Consider the following 22,311-nt stretch of genomic DNA (forward strand, 5'->3'; position numbering starts at 1 on the left):
CTCCTGTTTGTGTGGGTTGGACTAAATGCATCTTCAGTAGAGCTTTCCACCTTGGATATATTTCACAGAATCACAGAATTACGGTGTGTTTGATGATCCCATTCCACCTAACATATGCGATCGACTCATTATCTGCTAGGGCATCAGGTTCACATGTGGAAGGTCAAGTACAGCAGAGTTTTTGGTTGGGGGGGAGGTTCCTCAATAGAAAAGTAAACTTCATGTATTTAAATATTCTTGCACTTGACTCCTATAACTCTTCTGTCGCTTTGCTTACGTCCTCTAAATCTGTACCTCCCCAAATCTTCTCCATCTCAGCGAACGGCACAAACATCCATCCAAGTCATATGCTGATCATACCAGAAGTCTAGGGGCTGATTCTTCCCTTCTCGTCACTCGCAGTGTTCAGTTCATCAAGTCAGGTCAGCTCCATCTCACTGCTTCCTCTCCTCTTCTGTCTGCTCTGCCCCTCTATAAACCATTCTCCACAAAGACAGCTTTTTAAAATGTAAATCACACCACATAACTTGGAAACTTTCAGTGATACCCCACGCTCTCTGCAAGGCTTACAAGGACCCACATGATCTTGCCTTGATGTACTTCTGATCTGATAACTGTGTACCTGTCCTCCCTCATGCCAGCTGTGTTTCTTCAGCCCTTGCTGGGAATGCTCTGCCCCAGATCTTCTGGTTGGTTCTTTCTAGTCTTTTGGGTCTCATGTCAGATACCACCTTCTCAGTGCAGCTTTTCCCAACTATTTAGCTGAATAGCCCATGATCATGGTATCACCTTACTCTGTTTCCTTCCATTCAGTAGGTTTCTTGCTCATTTTTGGTCTTTTTGCCCCAAGAGTTCAAGATTTACATGTTCAGGGAACTCTTCTGTGTTTATTCCTATATCCCCCATGCTGGTACATAGTAGCTGTCTAATAAATAATTGTCGAGTGAATAAGTGAATAGCCATTCTAAAACAATTCATTATCAGATATTTAAAGCCTTTTGCTTTCCACAAGAATTATTGCTTTTATTTCTATTTTCTATTTTTATTTTCTTGAAACCCTCGTACTTTTGTTTGTCTGATTTTACTTGTTAATTAATAGGAAAGGAGCAAAGAGTTAGGTAGTAGAATAAGTTTGAAAATACTAGATTAAACAAAATAAAACAGAGTTGTATATTATGGTCCTTGGCAAAGTCTTTAGTATGCTAGTATACACTGTCCAAGAAGGTTAGCACTATGTCAAAAATTTGACAGTGGATGTCTTCTTTGAGAATTATCACAGCAGACTGCTGTTCTTTATAACACATTCTGAAAACTGCTTCCTTGGACAAAAACCCATCATAATAGATAGGGGGAAAGAAACTATATTAAGTACAAGGAGGCAGATTTATACTGACTAAGAACAGGCTATCAACCAAGGACTCAGAAAGAAAATAAAACCCATGAAAAAGTGATGGAAGGATTCAAAGAGGATACAGCAGCTGGGACTATTGAGTTTTCTGTGAACAGCTCTTCCTGCTTTATTGGATATTTCTATCTCCAGCAGCTGGCACCGTGCTTGGCCTCGAGTGAACATACAATAAGTATCTGTTGACTGCTCATCGATGAGTGAATAAAGGTGGCCCAGGATCACCATTAAATCATTAAGTTAATTAAGATCAGTTTGGTTTAAGAAAAGCATGAAAATATCTAAAGTATTTTAGGAAATGTTTCATTCCAAATAATTAAAAGTAAAATATTAGTACTTATGAGAATACTTAAGCTGTTATTATATTGCCTAAATGCTTAGTGTAACCAGGAATTTACCATACATTTCATTATTCAAACCTAACATGGACTTTATAGAGAAACATATGCCTATTTGAGATAAAATGGTGGAGCTCTTAGAGTAAAAATGTTATTTTACCTTACACAGCTATGCTTAGGTTTTGTTTTTGTTTTTAGAGAGAGAGGGGACAAGGAGGGAGGGGCAGAGGGAGTGGGAGAGAGAGTCCTAAACAGGCTCCATGCCCAGAAGCACAGAGCCTGAAGCACAGAGCCTGACAGAGCTCAGTGCCAGGACCCCAAGATCAGGGCCTGAGCAGAAATCAAGAGTCGGATACTTAACCAGCTGAGCCACCTGGGTGCTCCGTGTTTGAGAATTTTGTTTCATTTCTCTTTAGGCAAAGTTAAGCAAATTTGGAATTAAAGCAATTGGGTAACATTACCTAACTTTTTTTTTTAAGATTTTTTTTTAATGATTTTTTATTATATTATGTTAGTCACCATACAGTACATCCCCGGTTTCCGATATAAAGTTCGATGACTCATTAGTTGCGTATAACACCCAGTGCACCATGCAATACGTGCCCTCCTTACTACCCATCACCGGTCTATCCCATTCCCCCACCTCCCTCCCCTCTGAGGCCCTCAGTTTGTTTCTCAGAGTCCATAGTCTCTCATGTTTCATTCCCCCTTCTGATTACCCCCCGTTTCTTTATACCTTTCTTCCCCTACCGATCATCCTATTTCTTATGTTCCATAGATGAGAGAAATCATATGATATTTGTCTTTTCTCTGCTTGACTTATTTCACTTAGCATTATCTCCTCCAGTGCCGTCCATGTTGCAGCAAATGTTGAGAATTCGTTCTTTCTGATAGCTGAGTAATATTCCATTGTATATATGGACCACAACTTCTTAATCCAGTCATCTGTTGAAGGGCATCTCGGCTCCTTCCACGATTTAGCTATTGTGGACAATGCTGCTATGAACATTGGGGTGCATATGGCCCTTCTCTTCACTACGTCTGTATCTTTGGGGTAAACACCCAGTAGTGCAATGGCTGGGTCATAGGGTAGCTCAATTTTTAACTTTTTAAGGGACCTCCACACTGTGTTCCAGAGTGGCTGTACCAACTTGCATTCCCACCAACAATGTAGGAGGGATCCCCTTTCTCCACATCCTCTCCAACAATTGTTGTTTCTTGCCTTGTCTATTTTTGCCATTCTGACTGGCGTAAGGTGGTATCTCAGTGTGGTTTTGATTTGAATTTCCCTGATGGCTAATGATTTTGAACATTTTTTCATGTGTCTGTTAGCCATTTCTATGTCTCCATTGGAAAAGTGTCTGTTCATATCTTCTGCCCATTTTTTGATTTATTTATTTGTTTCTTGTGTATTGAGTTTGAGAAGTTCTTTGTAGATCTTGGATACCAGTCTTTTATCTGTAGTGTCATTTGCAAATATATTCTCCCATTCTGTGGGCTGCCTCTTAGTTTTTTTGACTGTTTCCTTGGCTGTGCAGAAGCTTTTTAAGATTTTATTCATTTATTAGAGAGAGTGAGCACGAGCCAGGTGAGGGGGGGCAGAGGGAGAGGAGGAGGGAGAAGCAGACTCCCCATGGAGCAGGGAGCCTGATGTGGGGCTCAGTCCCGGGGCTCCATCCCGCGACTCCGGGATCATGACCTGAGCCGAATGCAGACGCTTAACCGATTAAGCCACCCAGGCACCCCTACCTAACATTTTTGAAGTCAAGTTTTGAGGTATAATTTACACATTGGTAAGATATCCACTTTTTAGATCTAGTTGAGTGCATTTTGACAAATGTATACAATTGGATAACCACCATAATCTAGATAAGAATATTTTTATCACTAAAAAAGAGTTCTCATGCTCCTTTTATATTCATTCCCCTCCCCCTACTACCAATTGCTGGCAACCAGTGATCTCATTTCCCTATAGTTTTGCCTTTCCCAGAATAACGTATGAATAAAATCATACAGTTTTTATAAAAAGCCTTTTGTTAATGGCTTCTTTCACTTTGCATAATGCTTTTGAGATTCATTCACTAATAACACTATGCTTGTATTAGTAATTTATTTTTCTTGCTTTCTACTGTTTTGTTTTATGGATATACCACAATTTGTCAATTGTCACCAGTTGACATTGGGGCTATTTGCAGGCTTCAGCTTTATAAATAGAATTGCTGTAAACACTTGCATAGAGACCTTTCTGTGGACTTACGTTTTCATTTCTCTTGGGTAAATGACTAGGAATGGGATTGCTGGAACATGTACTGAATACAATTGTTAACTTCATAAGAAGGTGACAAACTGTTTTCCAAAGTTGCTATCCCATTTTGCAGTCCTACCAACTGTGTATGAGGATTCCATTTGCTTTGCATTCCTGGCCAGCATTTTATATTGCTCATACCTAGTATGTAGTAACATTACATTTTGGTTTTAATTTTTGTTTTCTTAATGACTAATGACATTGCACATCTTTATATGTGCTTATTGATCTTTTTAAGTTGTAAGAATTTTTATAATTCCAGATATAAATCTTTATCAGATATGTAATTTATACATATATTCTTCCACAAGTCTGTGGCTTGTTGTTCTATTTTCTTATCAGTTTTTTTTCAAGGAGAAGCCTTGATGAAGTCTGGTTTATCATTTTGGTCTTTTATGTATTATGCTGTTTTGTGTTCTAAGAAATCTTTGCCTAACCCAGGATCGCAAATATTTTCTACTGTATTTTCCACTAGGAGTTGTATAATTTCAGGTTTTACATTTAGTTCTAGGATCCATTTCGAGTAGATGTATACTAATATGGTGCAAAGTAAAGGTTGAAGTTCACTTTTTGTGAATGGACGTCCATGTGTCTAAGCTCTACTTGTTGAAAGGAATATATAGCTCAAGTTGTATAACTTGAAATTACCTTAAGATCCACAATAAAAGTGGTGTACATAAAGAATTAAATATGTATTTCCAGAAATCTCCCTATTTGCTTTTTTTTTATTATTTCTTTAAGAGACAGGTAATCTCTGTTTAAATTATTTTCACAAAGCACACAAGGAAGTATAGAGGCAATATTAGAAAGTATTTTATAGTGAGTATCATGGCCATCATAAGCATGCAAAATTGGTATTAACTTAGAACACTTTAAGTGAATTGGGAGTCCTAATTTTCCCTGTAAGTAGAAAGTCTATATTTATACAAGATTTTTTTTTTTTTTTTTTGTGGAGGCTTCATTTATGTGAGGTTTATGCACCCATTCATTGCCTTAATTATTCTTCATTGAAACAAAAATCCCCAGTGGATATGATAATGATGGTGGCTGGTGGTGGTAGTAGTGGTTTCAGCTAAATTCACTCAGTAGTTATGAACATAGAAAATTTTCTATCAAGTGTATATGATTCAGACTGTATCAGCAGTTACAGGATACCGTGCTGAAGAGACATGTAGAAGCAAAATTTAAGTACAGTTATCAGATCATTTTGATGTTATTTCAGCCTCAAAGTACCTCTCAACAAAAATAAAGTTTCTTATATTGGAACTTCTTTTTTTAGTAAATGTTCAAGGTTTTTCTTAATTTAAATAAAACTTTTGGTGAAAATTCTCAAACTAGGTGAATTGGAGAATGATCCGTAGCCTTTTTGGATGATTATTCTGTTTTTAAAAATCTAGCTGTAGTTCCTCTTAATCTCAAGCTTCCATAATATTTGTAAGATACGTTCTTGTTTTCTGAAAATGTGACGACTCTTCAGAACAGAGCAGTTCCTTAAATCATATTTGGATCCATCATCACTAGAGGGCAGTAAACACAAACAGATTTATTGGGTTTATCTGAGTTAAGGTTGTTTTTGTAGTATTAGCATTAATCAAAGAAAGTGTAATTTTTATAATGTAAAAATAGATTTAAAATTCTGTTACTTAAAACATAGGTTATACATTAATTCTGGATTACTGCCTGCCTCTATAACTATTTTTGTAGTGAAAGCAAAGGAACACTGAGTGATTTTTGAAACTCTGATGTGTTGTAGTTATTGTATTTAATATTTGAAGTTTCCTCTTGCCTCAGAATTCTTCGGAGGGCATTTAGTAACTAGATTTGCATATGTTAAGCAGAACAGTATTGGATGTGTGGCAGCCCACTTTACACAGATTAGCTTCTTGATTAATAACAATACCCAGAACTTTGATCCTAAGTAGAAATATGTAAAATAAATATAGATTGATTATAAAATAAAATATTTTCCAAAGGTATTAGTCCTGTTGAAAACAGTGCTATTGCCAGGAAGATCCCTCATTAATACACTTATTTTAAATAATACTTCTTTAATATTTCAAACTGTAATATAATATACAGCTTAGAATTTATTATGTTAGTAGATATATTGTTTATAGGCTCTAGGCTAACTATAGATTAATGCCTGAAATTTTTTTCAGCAATTTAGAGTATTCTGTAGCTGGACAGTGTGGGTTTAAATCCCGGCTCTGCAACTTGGCTTTGTGACCTTGGATTAGATACTTTGACTTCTGAGATTCAGTTTCCTCATAGTTTGGTTTGTCTCTCTTTTTCCCTAATCAAAAATGTGTCTTAACCTGTCTTAACACCTGTTGCAAAGTCACTAATTCAGCAGTGGTTAATATATCAAAGCCTCAACTCCATCAGCAAAATTTTAAGTATCCTGAAATATCCTATAATACTCCAGAAAGTTTGATTGCTTGGTGTCTCATTTAAGGACTGAGAAAATGAAGAATGAAAGAGAAGTGATATCTAGAGATTTTGAGCACAGCAGACTACCAGTCAGGAAATATGGCTTCTAGCTGTGCTCGAGAGCCTCTGTGTCCTGTTCATGGAACATTCCCACATCTAAGTGTTCACTGTCCCTCATGTCAGGAGCTCTCCTTATCAGGTGAGACTTCCTGTCCTTGGGCACAAGCTTCCTGACTTCACTAGTTGGTAGGATCCATGCAGTCCGGAGATCTGACCACAGTAATAGGATCAGTGGTTCTTTAATTCAGGACATTGTAAATCAGCACATAGATTAAGGATAAATTGGGACAGCTGGTTGGCTCAGTTGGAAGAGCATGCAGCTTTTGATCTCAGGGTCATAAGTTTGAGCCCCACATTGGGTCTACGTAGAGATTACTAAAAAAAAAAAAAAAAAAAAAAAAAAAAAAAAATTAAGGTTAAATGAGTCCACTCCTAAATTCATACCATTTATCAAGGAGTTTGCAAACGTTTAGTTATATGACGACCAACTCATAAGCTATAAAGAGCAAAGACTAAAAGAGACCTGGCCTGGCATTTCAGCCCTGTCATATACTGGGCAGCTTGTTGAATTTTTAAGAGTATCTATCTGTCTTTTTTTTTTTTTTTTTTTTTAAGATTTTATTTATTTATTTATTTATTTATTTATTTATTTATTTATTTATTTAACAGAGAGAGAGAGAGAGAGAGAGAGAGAGAGACAGCCAGCGAGAGGAAACACAAGCAGGGAGAGTGGGAGAGGAAGAAGCAGGCTCCCAGCAGAGCAGGGAGCCCGATGCAGGGCTCGATGCAGGGCTCGATGCAGGGCTCGATGCAGGGCTCGATCCCAGAACTCTGGGATCATGACCTGAGCCGAAGGCAGAAGCTTAACGACTGAGCCACCCGGGCGCCCCCTATCTGTCTTTTCACCTTAAAGTGGGGATAATAGCTATCTTACTAGCATGTCGCAAAGGTTAGCATTAAGATATATAAAGCTCTTGGAGCATAGTACATCTTAACAAATGCGTTAACAGAGTCCGTTTTCCCCATTAAAATTGTCAGAAGCTAAGTCTGATTCTAAGAATTATATTTCTCTGGTCCCATCCAGATTTCTCCTCTGGGTTGTCCAGATTCTTTTTGCCATCTGCTACTACTGTGGCAAAGGGAAGGCGCGTCTAGTTGGTCTCTGATAATGGGAAAAATGAAATGAATTTTAATTTGGACCAGAGCTTAAGAAAAGAAAGATTTCAGGGGAACCTGGGTGGCTCAGTCAGTTAAGAGTCTGCCTTCGGCACAGGTGATGATCCCAGGGTCCTGGGATTGAGCCCCTACTTGGGCTCTCTGTTCAGCGGGGAGTCTGCTTCTCTCTCTGCCTCTCCCCTGCTCATCCTCGGTCTCTCTCTCAAATAAATAAATAAATAAAATCTTTAAAAAAAAGACTTCTTATTACCTAGAAATATGGAAACGGTCTTTAGTTCTTTTTACTTCACATTATTGTAATTATTGCTACTTACTATTATCATTACTATTATCTCCTCTACTACAGCAGATTAGGGGTTTACAGTTGAATCTTTTGTGCCTGTGGTCCATTTTTTATTTTGGAAAAGATAAAGAAGAAGATCTCTTTCTTGGCCAAAGGATCCTCTACCCTGGTTGAGGAGGCAAAGTTCAAGGCAGTGGAAGTAACTGGAAGAGTGATTCTTAACACTGGCGAACATTTAGGAAATTTCAGGGTGCACTGACTGGGGAGTGCACCTGCTGGCATTTCATGGGCAGAAGCCAGGGAGGCTAGGTGTCCTGGAATACATGGATAGCCCTTCACCAACGAGGAGTTGTTCTGTGTCCCAGTAAATCATTCAAGCAGGTGAAATATTCACTTACAGTTATCTGAGCCCAGAACACAACTACTTTTTTATATATAAAAACAAAATATTTTTTACATGATTTTAATCCACACTAATTTTTCCAGTAATGTAACCACAGTGTATACTGAAGAGAATTGTTCTTTGTTACATCTGAGACCTTTCAGGAGTCATTCACCATTTTGGAAAAAAGATGGTCTTCCTAATACAGTACTCCTGTATTCATTTCCATGTTGCTGTCCCACTTATGGTAATTCTCCATATCAGAGGAAGCAGAGCAAACACTTGTAAAGCACTTAGTGTCAGTGCTTAACATGTATGTACCAGCTAATTCTTAAAACAACTTGTAAGGTAGATGCTATTATTATTCTCTTTTCCGGATGAGTAAACTGAAGATGAAGTAAACTGAGAAAGTTTAGATAACTTTGTCAAGGTCACACAGTAAGTGATAGTAAGATCTCAGCTCTTGACTACTTTTTTTTTAGTGTACTTCTCTACAAGCATTTATATTTTGCAGTGTATAATATAATTACTTTTATTTTTCCTTTATGTTACTGATCAGTATGGATTTTTTAGCTGTCTTTATAGGGATTACTTAGTATGTATGGATGTATTTAGTGAAGTGCATATGTTAAAAAAGTAGGAATTTTTTATCAGGATAATAATATGTTATACAAAGAAAGAAGTAACTTAGTTTGAAGTTAGGCAAAGGATAAAATGGATGGATGGATGGATGCAGAGAAAGCATAATTTGGTTGTAAATGACATTGTGTGACCCACCTTGCTCTTTGGAAGCGCACCGAGCATGCTCCCATCTCGGGGCTTTTGGTTTTGGTGTTCCCCTCACTTGACTCCCCTTTCTCCACTGCCCTAGATGTTCACATGGCTTGCTCCTTCTCTTTCTTCAGATCTCTAAGCATGTGTCATTTCCTCAAAGAGGCTCTTCCTGATCATTTTATACTACAGGAACCTCCATCGCCAACATGCCATAGCCTCCTTATCCTTTCTTTTTCTCCATTGAATTTATCACCACACGACATTGTATATATTTGCTGACACAGTTGTTGAATGTAGCTTCAGGTAAAAAACCTTTGCTTTTTGTTCACTGCTGTGTCCTCATTATTCAGGACAGTGCCTGGCACATGGTAGGAACTTAATAAGTAGTTATTAAATAAAGGAGTGAGTGCAAAATAAAGTTTGGAGAGGGGCTGAGATAATTTGGTCTTGAGATGTATTTTGAATGATTGAAATCTGACTTTTTCTGAAAAATCAGCTTGAAGGAGATGGAGTAGAAGAAAGAGGGTATTCTAGGTAGTGAATTCGGTGAAAGTAAAAATATAAATAGGACTGTCTGCTAAATCGTAGAGCTGGGTGGAATACTAGCCTTTCAGTAACAGAGCAGGAGTGTAAAGAGCAGCTGGAGATGGGCTTGGAGTTGGGGATTAGGGTCAGAGTTTGTCAGTCTGGAGCTCACAGGGGAATATGGCTGTGATGAGGCAGGTGATGTCAAGTTGTTAGGTAATAGCTTTGGAGGGGCAGGCTGAGGCTGGATTTGAGAAAAATTGGCCTGGCAGCAGAGTTAAGTATGGGATTAGAAGGAGAAAAGCCAAAGAAGGTGAGCTAAGAAGCAAGTGTTGTGTTTTGGGTCTGAGATCCATAATGATGTGATGCAGTTAAAAGAAAACATGATAAATTACACACACCCGTGCGCGCGCACACACACACAGGATAAGCCTGGGAGTTAAAAAATCTAGTCACCATAATGGTATCGTTATCATAATCCACATCATTGTTTTCTTCTCCATCATCATCATCATCATCATCATCATCATCACCTAATACCTATTTGTCACTATGTGCCAGATGTTTTTTTAAGCACTTTGCATATATCATCTCATTTAATCCTCATAATAACTGTTGTAGTTATTTATTGCTATAAAATCACTTCAAACTTAGTGGCTTAAAATATCAATTTGGTATTTTTTTTTTAATTGTTTGGTGGGCTAACTAGGCTTGCTTAGACATTTTCACTTCAAGACCCTCATGTGGTTTTAGTCAGATGGCAGCTGGGCTGGAGTCATCTAAAGGCTCCACTGTCAGGATGACTAGGATGACCTCTTCACTGTCGGGTCTGGCTCTGGGCTAGGATGGCTGGCATAGCTAGAGGTTGTCTGGGGACACATCTGCTTTCCCTGTCTCTCTCGCCCACCCCCCACACTCTCTCGGCAGCCTCTCGGTGGTGTTAGCCTGGGCTTTCTCATAGCATGGCAGTCTTAGAATAGTCAGACTTGCTAACAGGGTGGCTCCGGGATTCTAATAGTGCATTCAAGGCAACCAAGGTGAAAGCTTCAAGGTTTCTGACAGCCTCCATTTCTTGTGACAGCACTACTTGTTGGTTATACAAGCCAGCTTGGATTCAGTGTAGGGTTGGGTGGCTCATTAGGAGGCATCTTTGGAGACTAGCTACCGTAATAACCCAATTTTACAGATGAGGAAACCAGCACACTAAAAGGTGAGATTAATTGTTAAAGATTATGCACTATAGGATTTGAGCTCAGAGCCTCTGTACTTGATACCTGGATGAACTTGGAAAAATCATTTTCTCTCTCTAGGTCTCACTTTATGTGGAAATGAGGGGATTAGAGATGATAGTAAAGCTGTTTCCCATTTCTCTCAGGCATTCAGCCCTTGGATTTAGATGATGGGGGTGGGGATGAGAAGGAACAGTAAATGAAAAAGCATTTTATAAAAGATAAAACGTGATAATAAAGTTGGTGCAGGAGGGAAGGTGATGTAAATGGAGAACACTTTAGGGTTATTCGGGGATCCAGTTAGATGATTTATATTAAGCATCTAATGGCGGCTGACTCACATGAAATGCCTATTGAATGGTAACAAAGAGTCACAGATTTCAGTCTGCGATCCTGGGAGAAGTATCAGCCCACTGACTGAAATGGGAGTAGTTATAGTAAGAACGACTTTAAATAGAAAAATGGATCCATCCATTTTGAAAAAGTTTGTGATGAGTGGCAGGGCATTCGATGGGGGAAGGGACCTTAGTCATTTGGAAATACGGTGCCGTAATTCCTGTTAGTAGTAGTCATTGAAGAGTGTGGCCTAGGACAGAGTCTTGGGGATATTCCAAGTTAGAGGATGAACAGAAGAAGGCAAAGAAGACATGGTCAGAGAAGGGGAGAGAAAGCCAGAGCAGTTGAGGATCCTGGAATTGGAGAGTGGAGAGAGTACGTTGTTGAACACTTGTGAGCAGTTAAGGAGGATGAAAGACTAGGAAAGAGGAGGACCTTTTTGTATTCTTGTGGAGGCAGTTTTAGTGGCCTTTTTGGGGTTTAGTTGTTTTTTTTTTTTTTTCTTTTTTCTTTTATAAGGGATTAAGTGGAATTTAGGAAACTAACACAATAGGTGTAAACTGCCCTTGAAGACTTTGCAAACAAAGGACCATTACAAATTCAAAGAGGAAGAGTATTGCATGGATGTTTCTGATGTGTGTACTATCTAAAACAGACAAAGCAAATGCAGGAAAACTGAAAGGTAAGGACATTAGCAAGTCACAGAAGCACAAAGCAGTTAAGTGCTTTGAGATGGAGATGAGGAAGAAAGAGACAGGACAGAATTTTATGCTAAAATAGAGTAAAGGCTAGACTTCCCTCATTTTTTTTAATCCACAAGTCTAGTATACAAGATAAAGAATAATACTGCCCCAAACCAAATAGAAAAGATTTTTTCTTTAAAAATTTTAGATTTCTTATTTAACTCTCCTTGTAAAAGGTCTGATTACTCGAACTTAATGCTATATTCCTCCAAGAGCCACTGTTAATACCTTTCTTAACTTTGTGCGCAATCATAAGAACGTTCTCTTTTGGACAAAATATAGATTTTAAAATCTGTACTCAGAACTCCACCACATTCTTTAACCGTACACAGTGCTTTAGCTTTCAGTCCACCCCACAACCCCAGCCGCAATCAGAATTATTATACATTGTCCCCACCCTTAGGTTTTTAAGGTTGTGGAGTTCAGCCACATGTAACAATAGAAACAAAAGGAGCTGAGAACAGCTATACCACACAGGTGAGGAAATGTATCGTTTCCATTTGTCAATTCTGGACATTGATTGCATTTTATAGTCACACTATGCTTTTATGTTGGGCAGAGGGAAAACTTTGGTTATATCTGTGTCACCAGGGAAGCCACTTGCTTTGGATTTGAAAGAGCGAGGCAGTTAAAATGCCTAATGGTCCTTTTCAAAGCAGCTTTTATTTTTAAGGAAGGGAAGTCAGAGAATATTAAAACTCATAGGAAAGACACCGAAAAGATTGGCAATCCTTATTTAAGAATGATCTATGAATTTTGAAGAGTTTTATGGTCGTTATTCATCATCTGCGCGCGGGAAACCCCATTCATCTTTTTATTCAGCAGCCTCAGCTGTAGCGATACCATTATTAAATGGCGTTTACCAGAGGTGAGGAGGAAAACCTCCTCCCCAGAGGTTTGCCCCTGCCAACCAATCACGACACAGCCTGCTCTGAGTCCACACCCCCCCTCCCCCCCCCCCCCCCCCCCCGCCCTGATAGACCCAGTGATGGAGTGTGATTGGTGCATAGTTGGGCTTTTATGGGAGGGGTTTCTTGTCACTCTTCCTGGCTTCCCTGCAGTTCCTTATTTGGTAGCTTTTGACAGAACTAGTCTTTCTTGCAGCTAAGCATCTTGACATACATTATTCATTAAGCCCTGGAGCTCAGGGAGAAAAAGATGCAGACCCTTAGATCGTTAGATATTTCTTTATCACATGAATTTTCTTTATTCAGAATAGTTGTAGAATTCTGTTTCATTCTGGAGTTTTACAAATGGCATGTGTTCAATGGGAAGACGGCTGGATGGGACCTAATGCAAGGCTTTCTTGTGTATACTTAATTACCAAAAATCTTTAAAAACCCACACTCTGGCTTGCGGATTTTGTTAAAAGTATCAGGGTTTTGAAGATATACATATTTTAGAACTTACTGTCTCTATATAATCAATCAAAAATGCCTGAAGCAAACTATTTACTGTCAGTGTCTTGGGGCTACATAAAGGTAAGATTTATTTAGCTCCTAATTGCTCTGATTACATAACTGATAGTTTTAATAAATTACAGTGGAGTTAAGCTTTGTAAGCAGTCTTTTTTTTTTTTTTTTTTTTTTTTTTTCCTTAGACGTGAACTACATAAGTATGTGTTTTTGGTGGTCAAGATAAGGAGAAAATGCATAACTTTTATTAGTTGTAGTTTGCATGTTTAAATAGCTTTTTAATGTGCAGTGGTTCTTCTTTTTGTCATAGGGTATAGATTTGAGTTGTGCTTTTAAATATCAAGGTAATCAAACAAAATCATTGGAAATAAATTATTGGGTCCAATTGCTTGCACTGATGTATGAGTCATATGTAGCACTTAAAGTTTATGAAAATTAATTTGCGGCTCTTTCTAAAAATCTACACCACTTTAACCCTGATGAGTATTTTTTTTCATCTTTGGATATAAAGATGTAGATGACATTAAAAATTGACATTACCTGACTATTTAAGTGATATATTATTAAAATGAACATTTGATTATCTTTTTGTAAAACTGGAAGAAATATATAAAGTTCATCTGATACTGCTACTTTTGTTAATCTCAGGAAATGAAGTAATACACTGAATTTATTAAGATTCTGTTCCGCTTGGCAAGCCTCTTGGCGATCTGATCTCTGTGATAGAAGCAGGAGGTAGAGAAACCTTTTTCAGTCCTAAATCAAGCATCACTTCAGAACTTGAAATCTATTCTTGATCATTTGAGCCAATCAAAATACATAATTTTTCAGAATCCTTTTCCATTACTTTAAGGACTCTCGGATTGAAATATTTTTCATCTTCTTTGTTTCTTTTTAGAGAAAAATGTCCTCTGCTGTGAGATTTTCTCACATTCTGAGAAAATTTATTTCAGTTTTAGTTGTCCAAGGAGTCATGATTCCCCACTTCCTTTTAAGTCGATGGATGGCCCAGTTTTTTTTAATTGTTTTTGAAATATACAGACTCCCATTATTTGAATTTTGTTAGCCATTTTTGGCTTAAAAAATTTTTTTTAGTACAGAAAAGTATAGAAAATAATAAAGGAAAATCCCACAATCTCCCTAGAACTCATCTCCTAGCTTTCAGACAGCTCATTTTTAATACGTTTTTGAAGAGCTTCATATTTGTATTATGATTATGAACAACACTTACAAGAATCTAAATAAGGAGTTGTAGAGCTTATATTTTTGAGGAAAATTGTTGCTGGCCAGCCTTGTTTATGTTTTAATAGTATATTGCTAAAAACACCTAAGAAGGGCAAATTTAAATATATGTAGTCTTATGCATTTTGACAGATTTATTTATACAGCCAATGCAGTATTTATTTTAGCTTTTAATGCTGATATCTACCAAACTTGTAATATATCACAGTGCAGCATATTCAAGTGATTTTTAGTTGGGGTCAAGGGTGGGGCAGGTTAAGCATTTTCTGAATGTTTGACCTTTACCACCTTCTTAATTAATATTAGGAGAATGTAAAATGTACCCAGGACATTGGCATACAGGGATTATGTTTAAGAATACTCTAATTTTATTTTATTATTTAATTTTGCTTTCCTCAACAGTCTTAAATGTAGAACATAAATTAGAAAATGGGAGTTTAAAAAGCAAAATACAGAATTTATTTCAACTGCATTTTTACTTTTCTTTATGTTTTACATGCTGCACGCAGGCATTCTGATGCATAATGAGAACAAAGGATTTGAAAGCATTCACTTAAATTTTCCTCTTTTTTTTTCATTGTTGGAACAGTAATTCCATCTATTATTTCACACTGTTGAGATCAAAAGCAATCAGAATAACTCACCAACACAAAATATTTAGAGGTCACTTTTTAAAATATCTAAATGCTCAGTTAAATTGCTCTGCATCTTGCAACCAGTTTTCTTTTTTTTTTTGAAAGCCAGTTGTGTATTGTATCTCTTCTAAATCTATAAATTGAGGACTGTAGCAATGTTCTAGGAAAAACACATTTACTGCCTTTTCTAATCATTTTCCTCTCATGATAATTTGTGTAGTTATCCTAATAAATGGTGTGTAGTTATCTTAAATGAGAGAAATTCCACTTACATTTTTAAATGATTGTTGGTTTAGTGTCTTGTTCTTTAGTACAGCCAGCTCTACACTCCAAGATTGTACTGTAAAACCAGTTGAGAAAGCCCTGATGGTAATTTTTGTGGTTATTAATTTAGCTTCCCTGAAAGTTTTATATCAACAGCAAAAAAGGGGAGCAATTTTAACTCCTTTTAGAAAATGCTCTTATAACTTAGTTGACTCTTTGAAAATTGTCTTTAAGAAATCTCCCACACCTTTTCCCTTGGAAATAAAGAGAACTGCTGAAAATACTGTTTCTTCTAATCATATTAAGAGGAAATGTTGCCTTCCTTAGAGCATCTGCCAAACCTTGGCAGGGATATAGGTGTGCGCTGAAGGGTTTCTCCACCCCCCACTTCCAGGTTTTGAACAACAGCATAAGGGTAGTCTGGGAAGAGATGTATATGTGCACGTACAATCAGTGCATGTGCGACCTGTAATTTATCAGTCTGTGATTTCCTTTCACTGGCATTTTTTGCCTTAGTTATCTGTATTGACTGGCTGTTTTGAGGGATCATATAAACTAACTGCCTGGAAAATTACAATTCATTGTTTGTATTATTCCAGAGAATCCAGTAATTTGTGCTGCATATCTGCAGGTACCATGTAATTTTTTCTGCTGGGCATATGGCAACATATTCCTCATACTAAGTTGCTTCCAAGTTAGAAGGTAGTTTTATGGAAAAACTGGGTCCCTCTCTAACTTTTTCAATTGCACCCACCCCTACCCCCAAACGTACATCCTTTTTTAGTTACATGGAGAGAAATGCATGGAGGGCAGGTGGACAGCAGCTGCTGTATAGACTGAAGAGGGGCTAGGAGTGGCTGAAAGCCCTGCCTAACATTCCCCTCCCCTCCCCAAAACACACTGTCATGATCAGGCAACTTTTAATTCACAGCACAGACAATTTCAAGTCCAAGAGATATTTCACTCAATATATGTCTTAAATGCTTAGCAGAGTCTCTTTGGTTTTGTTTTGCCTAGAGAGTAGATTTTTCCAAGAGTAAATTTCATTTGTTAAGCGAGGATTTACTTACCTTTGGGCCTTGCTCATTGTATTTTTTGTTATATTTTTGAAGCATGGTTATCATCTCCTATGTGAATAATATCCTAAATTACTTTTGGGAATGGGTAGGGGAGCTAGATGTTTATATGTATATTTTTTTGTGGGCTTAACTAGTCAGATCTTCCATCTGTTTGTCCTGCAATGATGAATATCAGCTATCACTATAAAAGGCCCAGGAAACTGGGAGATAGAAGGAACTCAGTGTTAAGCACCTGCTATGTGCCGGGCAAAAAACAAGATACTTCCTATTAGCTCATTTAATTAGTTAATTGCTTATCATTTAATTCAGTATAACTTTGTGGAAAATCCGGGCGCCTGGGTGGCACAGCGGTTGGGCATCTGCCTTCGGCTCAGGGCGTGATCCCGGCATTCTGGGATCGAGCCCCACATCAGGCTCCTCCGCTATGAGCCTGTTTCTTCCTCTCCCACTCCCCCTGCTTGTGTTCCCTCTCTCCCTGGCTGTCTTTATCTCTGTCGAATGAATAAATAAAATCTTTTAAAATATATATATATATAACTTTGTGGAAAATGGACAGGAAATGTTTTGAACACTATTGTAAATGTGTCATGAGTATTCTTAGGAGCCCCAGATTTTTCCCAGCAGATCATAATGTATAATTTTGAGTGAAAACAAGCAGCAGCCTATATTTTGTATACTGCATGATGCCAATTTAAAATATATACAAATAAATGTTGGGAAGAAAGACGTAGATGGGAATGTAGGTAATTATGGTTATCTCTGAGCAATGGGGATATTCATGATTTCTAATTTTTTCTATATAGCTTTCTAGATTTTCTCTATTATGTATGCACTTTATAATCAAAGGAAAGGTATTGAAAGAATATGTGAACAACAAAAAAAAATGAACTTAATGTTTCTGAGTTAAAGAATAAATTCCCCAGACCTATAAATTAACAACTAGAAAAATTATTGTTGGTTATGGCCAGTTCTTCGGTTTTGGCTACTGGAGAACACTAATAGACATTTCTTACATCCAGCAGTCTGTTGAAATGTTTCTATTGATCTCCCTCAGTACTTTTGGGATAAATTCCTGCACCTTATCTAAATGGTCAATAAGATTGACTTTGGAAGTTATTTGCCAAATTATCTTGAGTTAGGATACCTTGGTATGAATTATCCAGAGAAGCAAGATTTTTTTCTTAAATTCTAATAAACTAAATACTGAGTTAGAATTACATTTCAAACATTACGAAAATGGTAAATTCACTACATTTTTCCCCAGACTTAAATGAGAATTTATGGTGAAATTTGAAATTCTAAAGTCTACTGAACATTAGAGTAAAATGTGTTTGAATTTTTTGATCAAGTATCTAATAGTAATCTGTGTAATAGAAAAAGATCATTGTTTCTTAAAGGGCCATCTGGGCTATTTTGGGAATCAAAAGAAAACATAGTAACAAACAGCTGAGAGATGGAAAAGCATAAAGTCTTGGAGAATCTTGGATTTGGGTAATGCCATCTGATGGTTATAAGTTAATTCCAGTGTTTCTTAGGATAAAATAGGCACCCTGGCATCAGTAAAATAAGTTGTGAAGTAATGAAATTGAGTATTGAAAATTGACCTGTTTCGTATTTATGTGACTTTAGAGAAATGGATTGGTAAGTCCCATGGATGCTGAGAAACAAAAAATATTACACCTTCTACTTGGAAAAACTTTAAAAGGAAAAATTATATAGTATCTGTTCAAACATTTTACTTCTCTATAGTTCTGAAAGAATACTCAAATCTATTCACTTTTGCTTTGGGGTAAAAGACAACATTTTAACCTCTAACCAGTATAGATACCGATTTCTGCAAATGACAAATTAATTGATAAATCGTGTTCTATTGTGTGACAGCACATATGTGTGCCAATAAATTAGTTTTTTTCCTTCTCTAAATACTAATATGCACCTTAACTTTTTATTGCTTTTTTTCCCTTTAATTAATGTTCTCGAATGTCTAAATCTGTGCTGCATGTGGCCATTTAAATTTAAATTAAAATGAAATAAAATTCAGAAATCAGCTCCTCATTTTCACTAGTCACCTTTCAAGTGCTTGATAGCCACACGTGACTAGTGTCTACAGTTATGGACAGCTCAGATTCTAGAACTCTCCATCATTATAGAAAGTTCTGTTGCATTTCACTGATCGAAACTGTCAGGACAATTTAAAAATTCTTGGGCATGTTTTCTGTATCTTACAGTATGCTTGTGTTACCTCAATTACATTTCCTCTTATGTTACTTCATTTTATTTTTCTGTTTTTCAGTTTAAAAGGATGCTTAATCGAGAGCTCACCCATCTCTCTGAAATGAGTCGGTCTGGAAATCAAGTGTCAGAGTATATTTCAAACACATTCTTAGGTGAGAATAATCATTTAAATGCAATTTTAAACTTTTCTCTTGAGTTGTTTGTTTTTGGAGGTAGATTGGGGCACCAATTCATTTTGGAAACCAAATGAGTGTTAGGAATTCCTTTTGTTTTCCTTCATCCTATTAATAATTTGAGTGCCTAAGCCTGTAAGCTTTGGAATCTGAGGTGATAAAGTACATTTTTTATCTTTAGTTTTATTCAGGACTTTAGGGATTCTCTGGATTAAAGTTGTAGGCTGCCAGTTTTTCCAAAGCATTAACCATAAAATGTGTTTTACAGAGAGATGTATGCATGCATTCAACAAATTCTTGTTAAATTCCAGACATTGGTGGGCATTTGGTAATGATAAATTAGAAATGGTCCCTGCCATAATGAGTTATAGTCAATTAACACCAAGCCTGGTAGACTGATGAGGTGGGTACAATACAACCACTGAAGAAAAGCTTGCTGATAATAATAGTTGACAGTGTAGTGTACTGGGATACCATCCCCCCACCCCCACTCCCACCCTCACCCCCGTCCAGGAAGAAAATTCATTTAGCGAAAGTCAATAATGTGAACATATCCTTGATTCGAATTTACTTTCAAAACAAAATTGCTGGGGCGCCTGGGTAGCACAGTGGTTAAGCGTCTGCCTTCCGCTCAGGCCGTGATCCCGGCGTTCTGGGATTGAGTCCCACGTCGGGTTCCTCCGCTGGGAGCCTGCTTCTTCCTCTCCCACTCCCTTGCTGTGTTCCCTCTCTCGCTGGCTGTCTCTCTGTCACATAAATAAATAAAATCTTTGAAAAAAAAAATTGCTGTAATACCTAATTAGCACTTTCACTAAAGAGACATTTATTGAACACACGCAATGTGCAAGGATGAGTTAGAGGAGCTCACTGCCTTGAAACAGTTGATGAAAATACTGAGGCATCTAATATATTTTATTTGGAAACAACAATTGAATCTGACAGTTACTCATCAGACGATACTGGAAATTACCTTTGCTCTCCTTGTTACATCGTAACCATTATCTCACTACAGTATAGAAAATATAAAATAGCAGAAAGAATGTAGGTCATTCAAATATATTGTTTGTATTCTTACATTTTGACCCATTTCAGTAAGCCGTTAGGTTCACCCAGTCCTGTTTTTATATTTGTGGATGAAGTTCCTTCCTTTTCAAAATAGGTATTAAAACTGGAATCCTTAGTTGGCAAGAGCAGTTTCCAAGCCACTAAGTGAATTTCAAACAGGGACAGAGTTAATGAACAGTGGAAATAACCAATATGTTTTGCTTTTTCCAAGTCTGCTATCATAAGTCTTGCAAAAAAAAAAAAAAATTACAGCATTCCATCCAAGTAGTAACAACTGAATACATTTGATGTTAATTATTTTGCAGTGGGATTTATTTGCTCTTATTTTGTGTTGGAGGGTATCATAATAAGTCCACATCAAATTGTAAATACTCAACTTCTCTAAAAGAAGTGTTTCTTGGAAACATTTTCTGGAATATATCATGATTAATTAAAACCTGCCCAGTTATGGACGTTATGATTAAAAACTGACAACTTGGGTAGACGTCACAGTAAATGTAGAACCTTTTCTAAATTTCGTCAGATAAGCAACATGAAGTGGAAATTCCTTCTCCAACTCAGAAGGAAAAAGAGAAAAAGAAAAGGCCAATGTCTCAGATCAGTGGGGTCAAGAAGTTGATGCACAGCTCCAGTTTGACGAATTCAAGCATCCCGAGATTTGGGGTTAAAACTGAACAAGAAGATGTCCTTGCCAAGGTAAGAAGATTTTAAGGATCGTGATCATAATATGTTGGGGTGCCTTTTAATGAGTTTTAATTCTTTCTCTTTTAAATAGATGGACTAGTTCATTAATTTGTGGGGTCCTTTTTTTTTTTTTGAAAGGTGGCAAAGTACTTTATAAAGCTCTTTACAAATTATTTGGGTGTTATTAATATGTGGATTTGGACAGGTGGTTTGGTGTATGTGTTTGTTGCTTTTTTACATCTCCTTTTGATTGTTTGACCTTAAAGAGTTAGAAATATTTTATGTGCTTTGGGTTTCAGGAGAATAGTTAAGGTTTTGTGAATAGATTTTATCTATTGAAGAAAAGCTCTGAAATTGATAGTCAAAGTACGTAACTACGTTGTGTCGTCAGAGTCATAAAGTTAAGCCATACTGTTCAGTTTTCAGTACATTTAAGTGGGTTTACCTAAAAGTTTGCCTGTACTTATGGGGCTGCATCCATTACATCTAAAATGAATCTTTTTTGTAAAACCTAACACTCTTTTTATTAAAGTCAGTTACGTTTAAATGACTGTGTTCATTGATTTATATTCTACTTCTGCTTCCTAATTTTTTCAATCTTTCTGTAACCCCAGGAACTAGAAGATGTGAACAAATGGGGTCTTCATGTTTTCAGAATAGCAGAGCTGTCTGGTAACCGGCCTTTGACTGTTATCATGCATACTATTTTTCAGGTAATGTGGTTAAGTTCTATCCCCTTTCCTTTATTGGGTGACATAATGTCGAGTCTGTGAAATGTGCTTGTGTTTTATCTTCTTTACTATTCACCCTCTTTTGCTTATTTTGATACTTTTTTTCTTATTTGCCCCTTTACCAAGGGACAAATGATAAAGTATGGAGTGTGGGTCAATCACAACTAAACCAATTTTGTTATTTTTTTTTTCCATTCCAAGAAGTAGTCATGTGGGAATATTGAAGCAATTCATTAAAACAAGAGTTTAAAAATCATGTCCATGACCCTGATTTGCATAGAGAGTGGAGTACTAACTTAGAAATGAATAAGTTCCTTTCTGATCAACCTTAGAAGATAATTTCTTCAGTTGCTGTTTCTTGTACTGCTCTCTTCTCCGTATCAGTTTCCCATTCTTGTTGAGCTTTTGCCCCAACACAGGATTAGGATATAAATGAGGAGTTGAGGCTGCAGACACCCTGGAACTGGCATGGCATGTTCCACCCTAGAGAACATGTTGAGTTTCAGGTGGTGTGACCCATTAGCTAAAGTCGGTGGTACTGGACTGAAGCTGCCTTCGTGATGATCCGACACAGACACTTTGACAGTTGGCAGCTCATTCCTGACGCCATACCTCTTGAGGAAAGCAACGTTCGGCCCCAGAAGGACAACGCTACCCTGGCTTTGTCCCCAAAGTCTCTGGATATTCTCAGAGGGTTCCATTTCCCTCCCTAGACACTACGAGATGCTATTTCTATTCTGGGTTATCCATAGGTGACACTGGTGTGATTTTTCTGTTAACACACTCCATGGAAAATGTTTTT

At 37.1% G+C, this 22,311-nt stretch overlaps 1 protein-coding gene across 17 annotated transcripts in view; it reads left to right on the forward strand.

The window, feature by feature from the left end:
• The window catches only part of PDE4D (phosphodiesterase 4D), a 1,386,129-nt gene that overhangs the window by 1,348,657 nt on the left and 15,161 nt on the right, over positions 1-22,311 (forward strand). For all 17 annotated transcript variants that reach the window (XM_087861883.1, XM_087861884.1, XM_045795040.2 and 14 more), the window contains 3 exons: positions 18,915-19,008; positions 20,618-20,790; positions 21,393-21,491. In XM_087861883.1, the coding sequence (XP_087718009.1) occupies positions 18,915-19,008; positions 20,618-20,790; positions 21,393-21,491 (366 nt within the window). The remainder of the gene's footprint in view (positions 1-18,914; positions 19,009-20,617; positions 20,791-21,392; positions 21,492-22,311) is intronic.

Source organism: Ursus americanus, chromosome 5, assembly GCF_024610735.1.
Source record: "Ursus americanus isolate L20-20 chromosome 5, mUrsAme1.1.p, whole genome shotgun sequence".
Lineage (NCBI taxonomy): Eukaryota > Metazoa > Chordata > Mammalia > Carnivora > Ursidae > Ursus > Ursus americanus.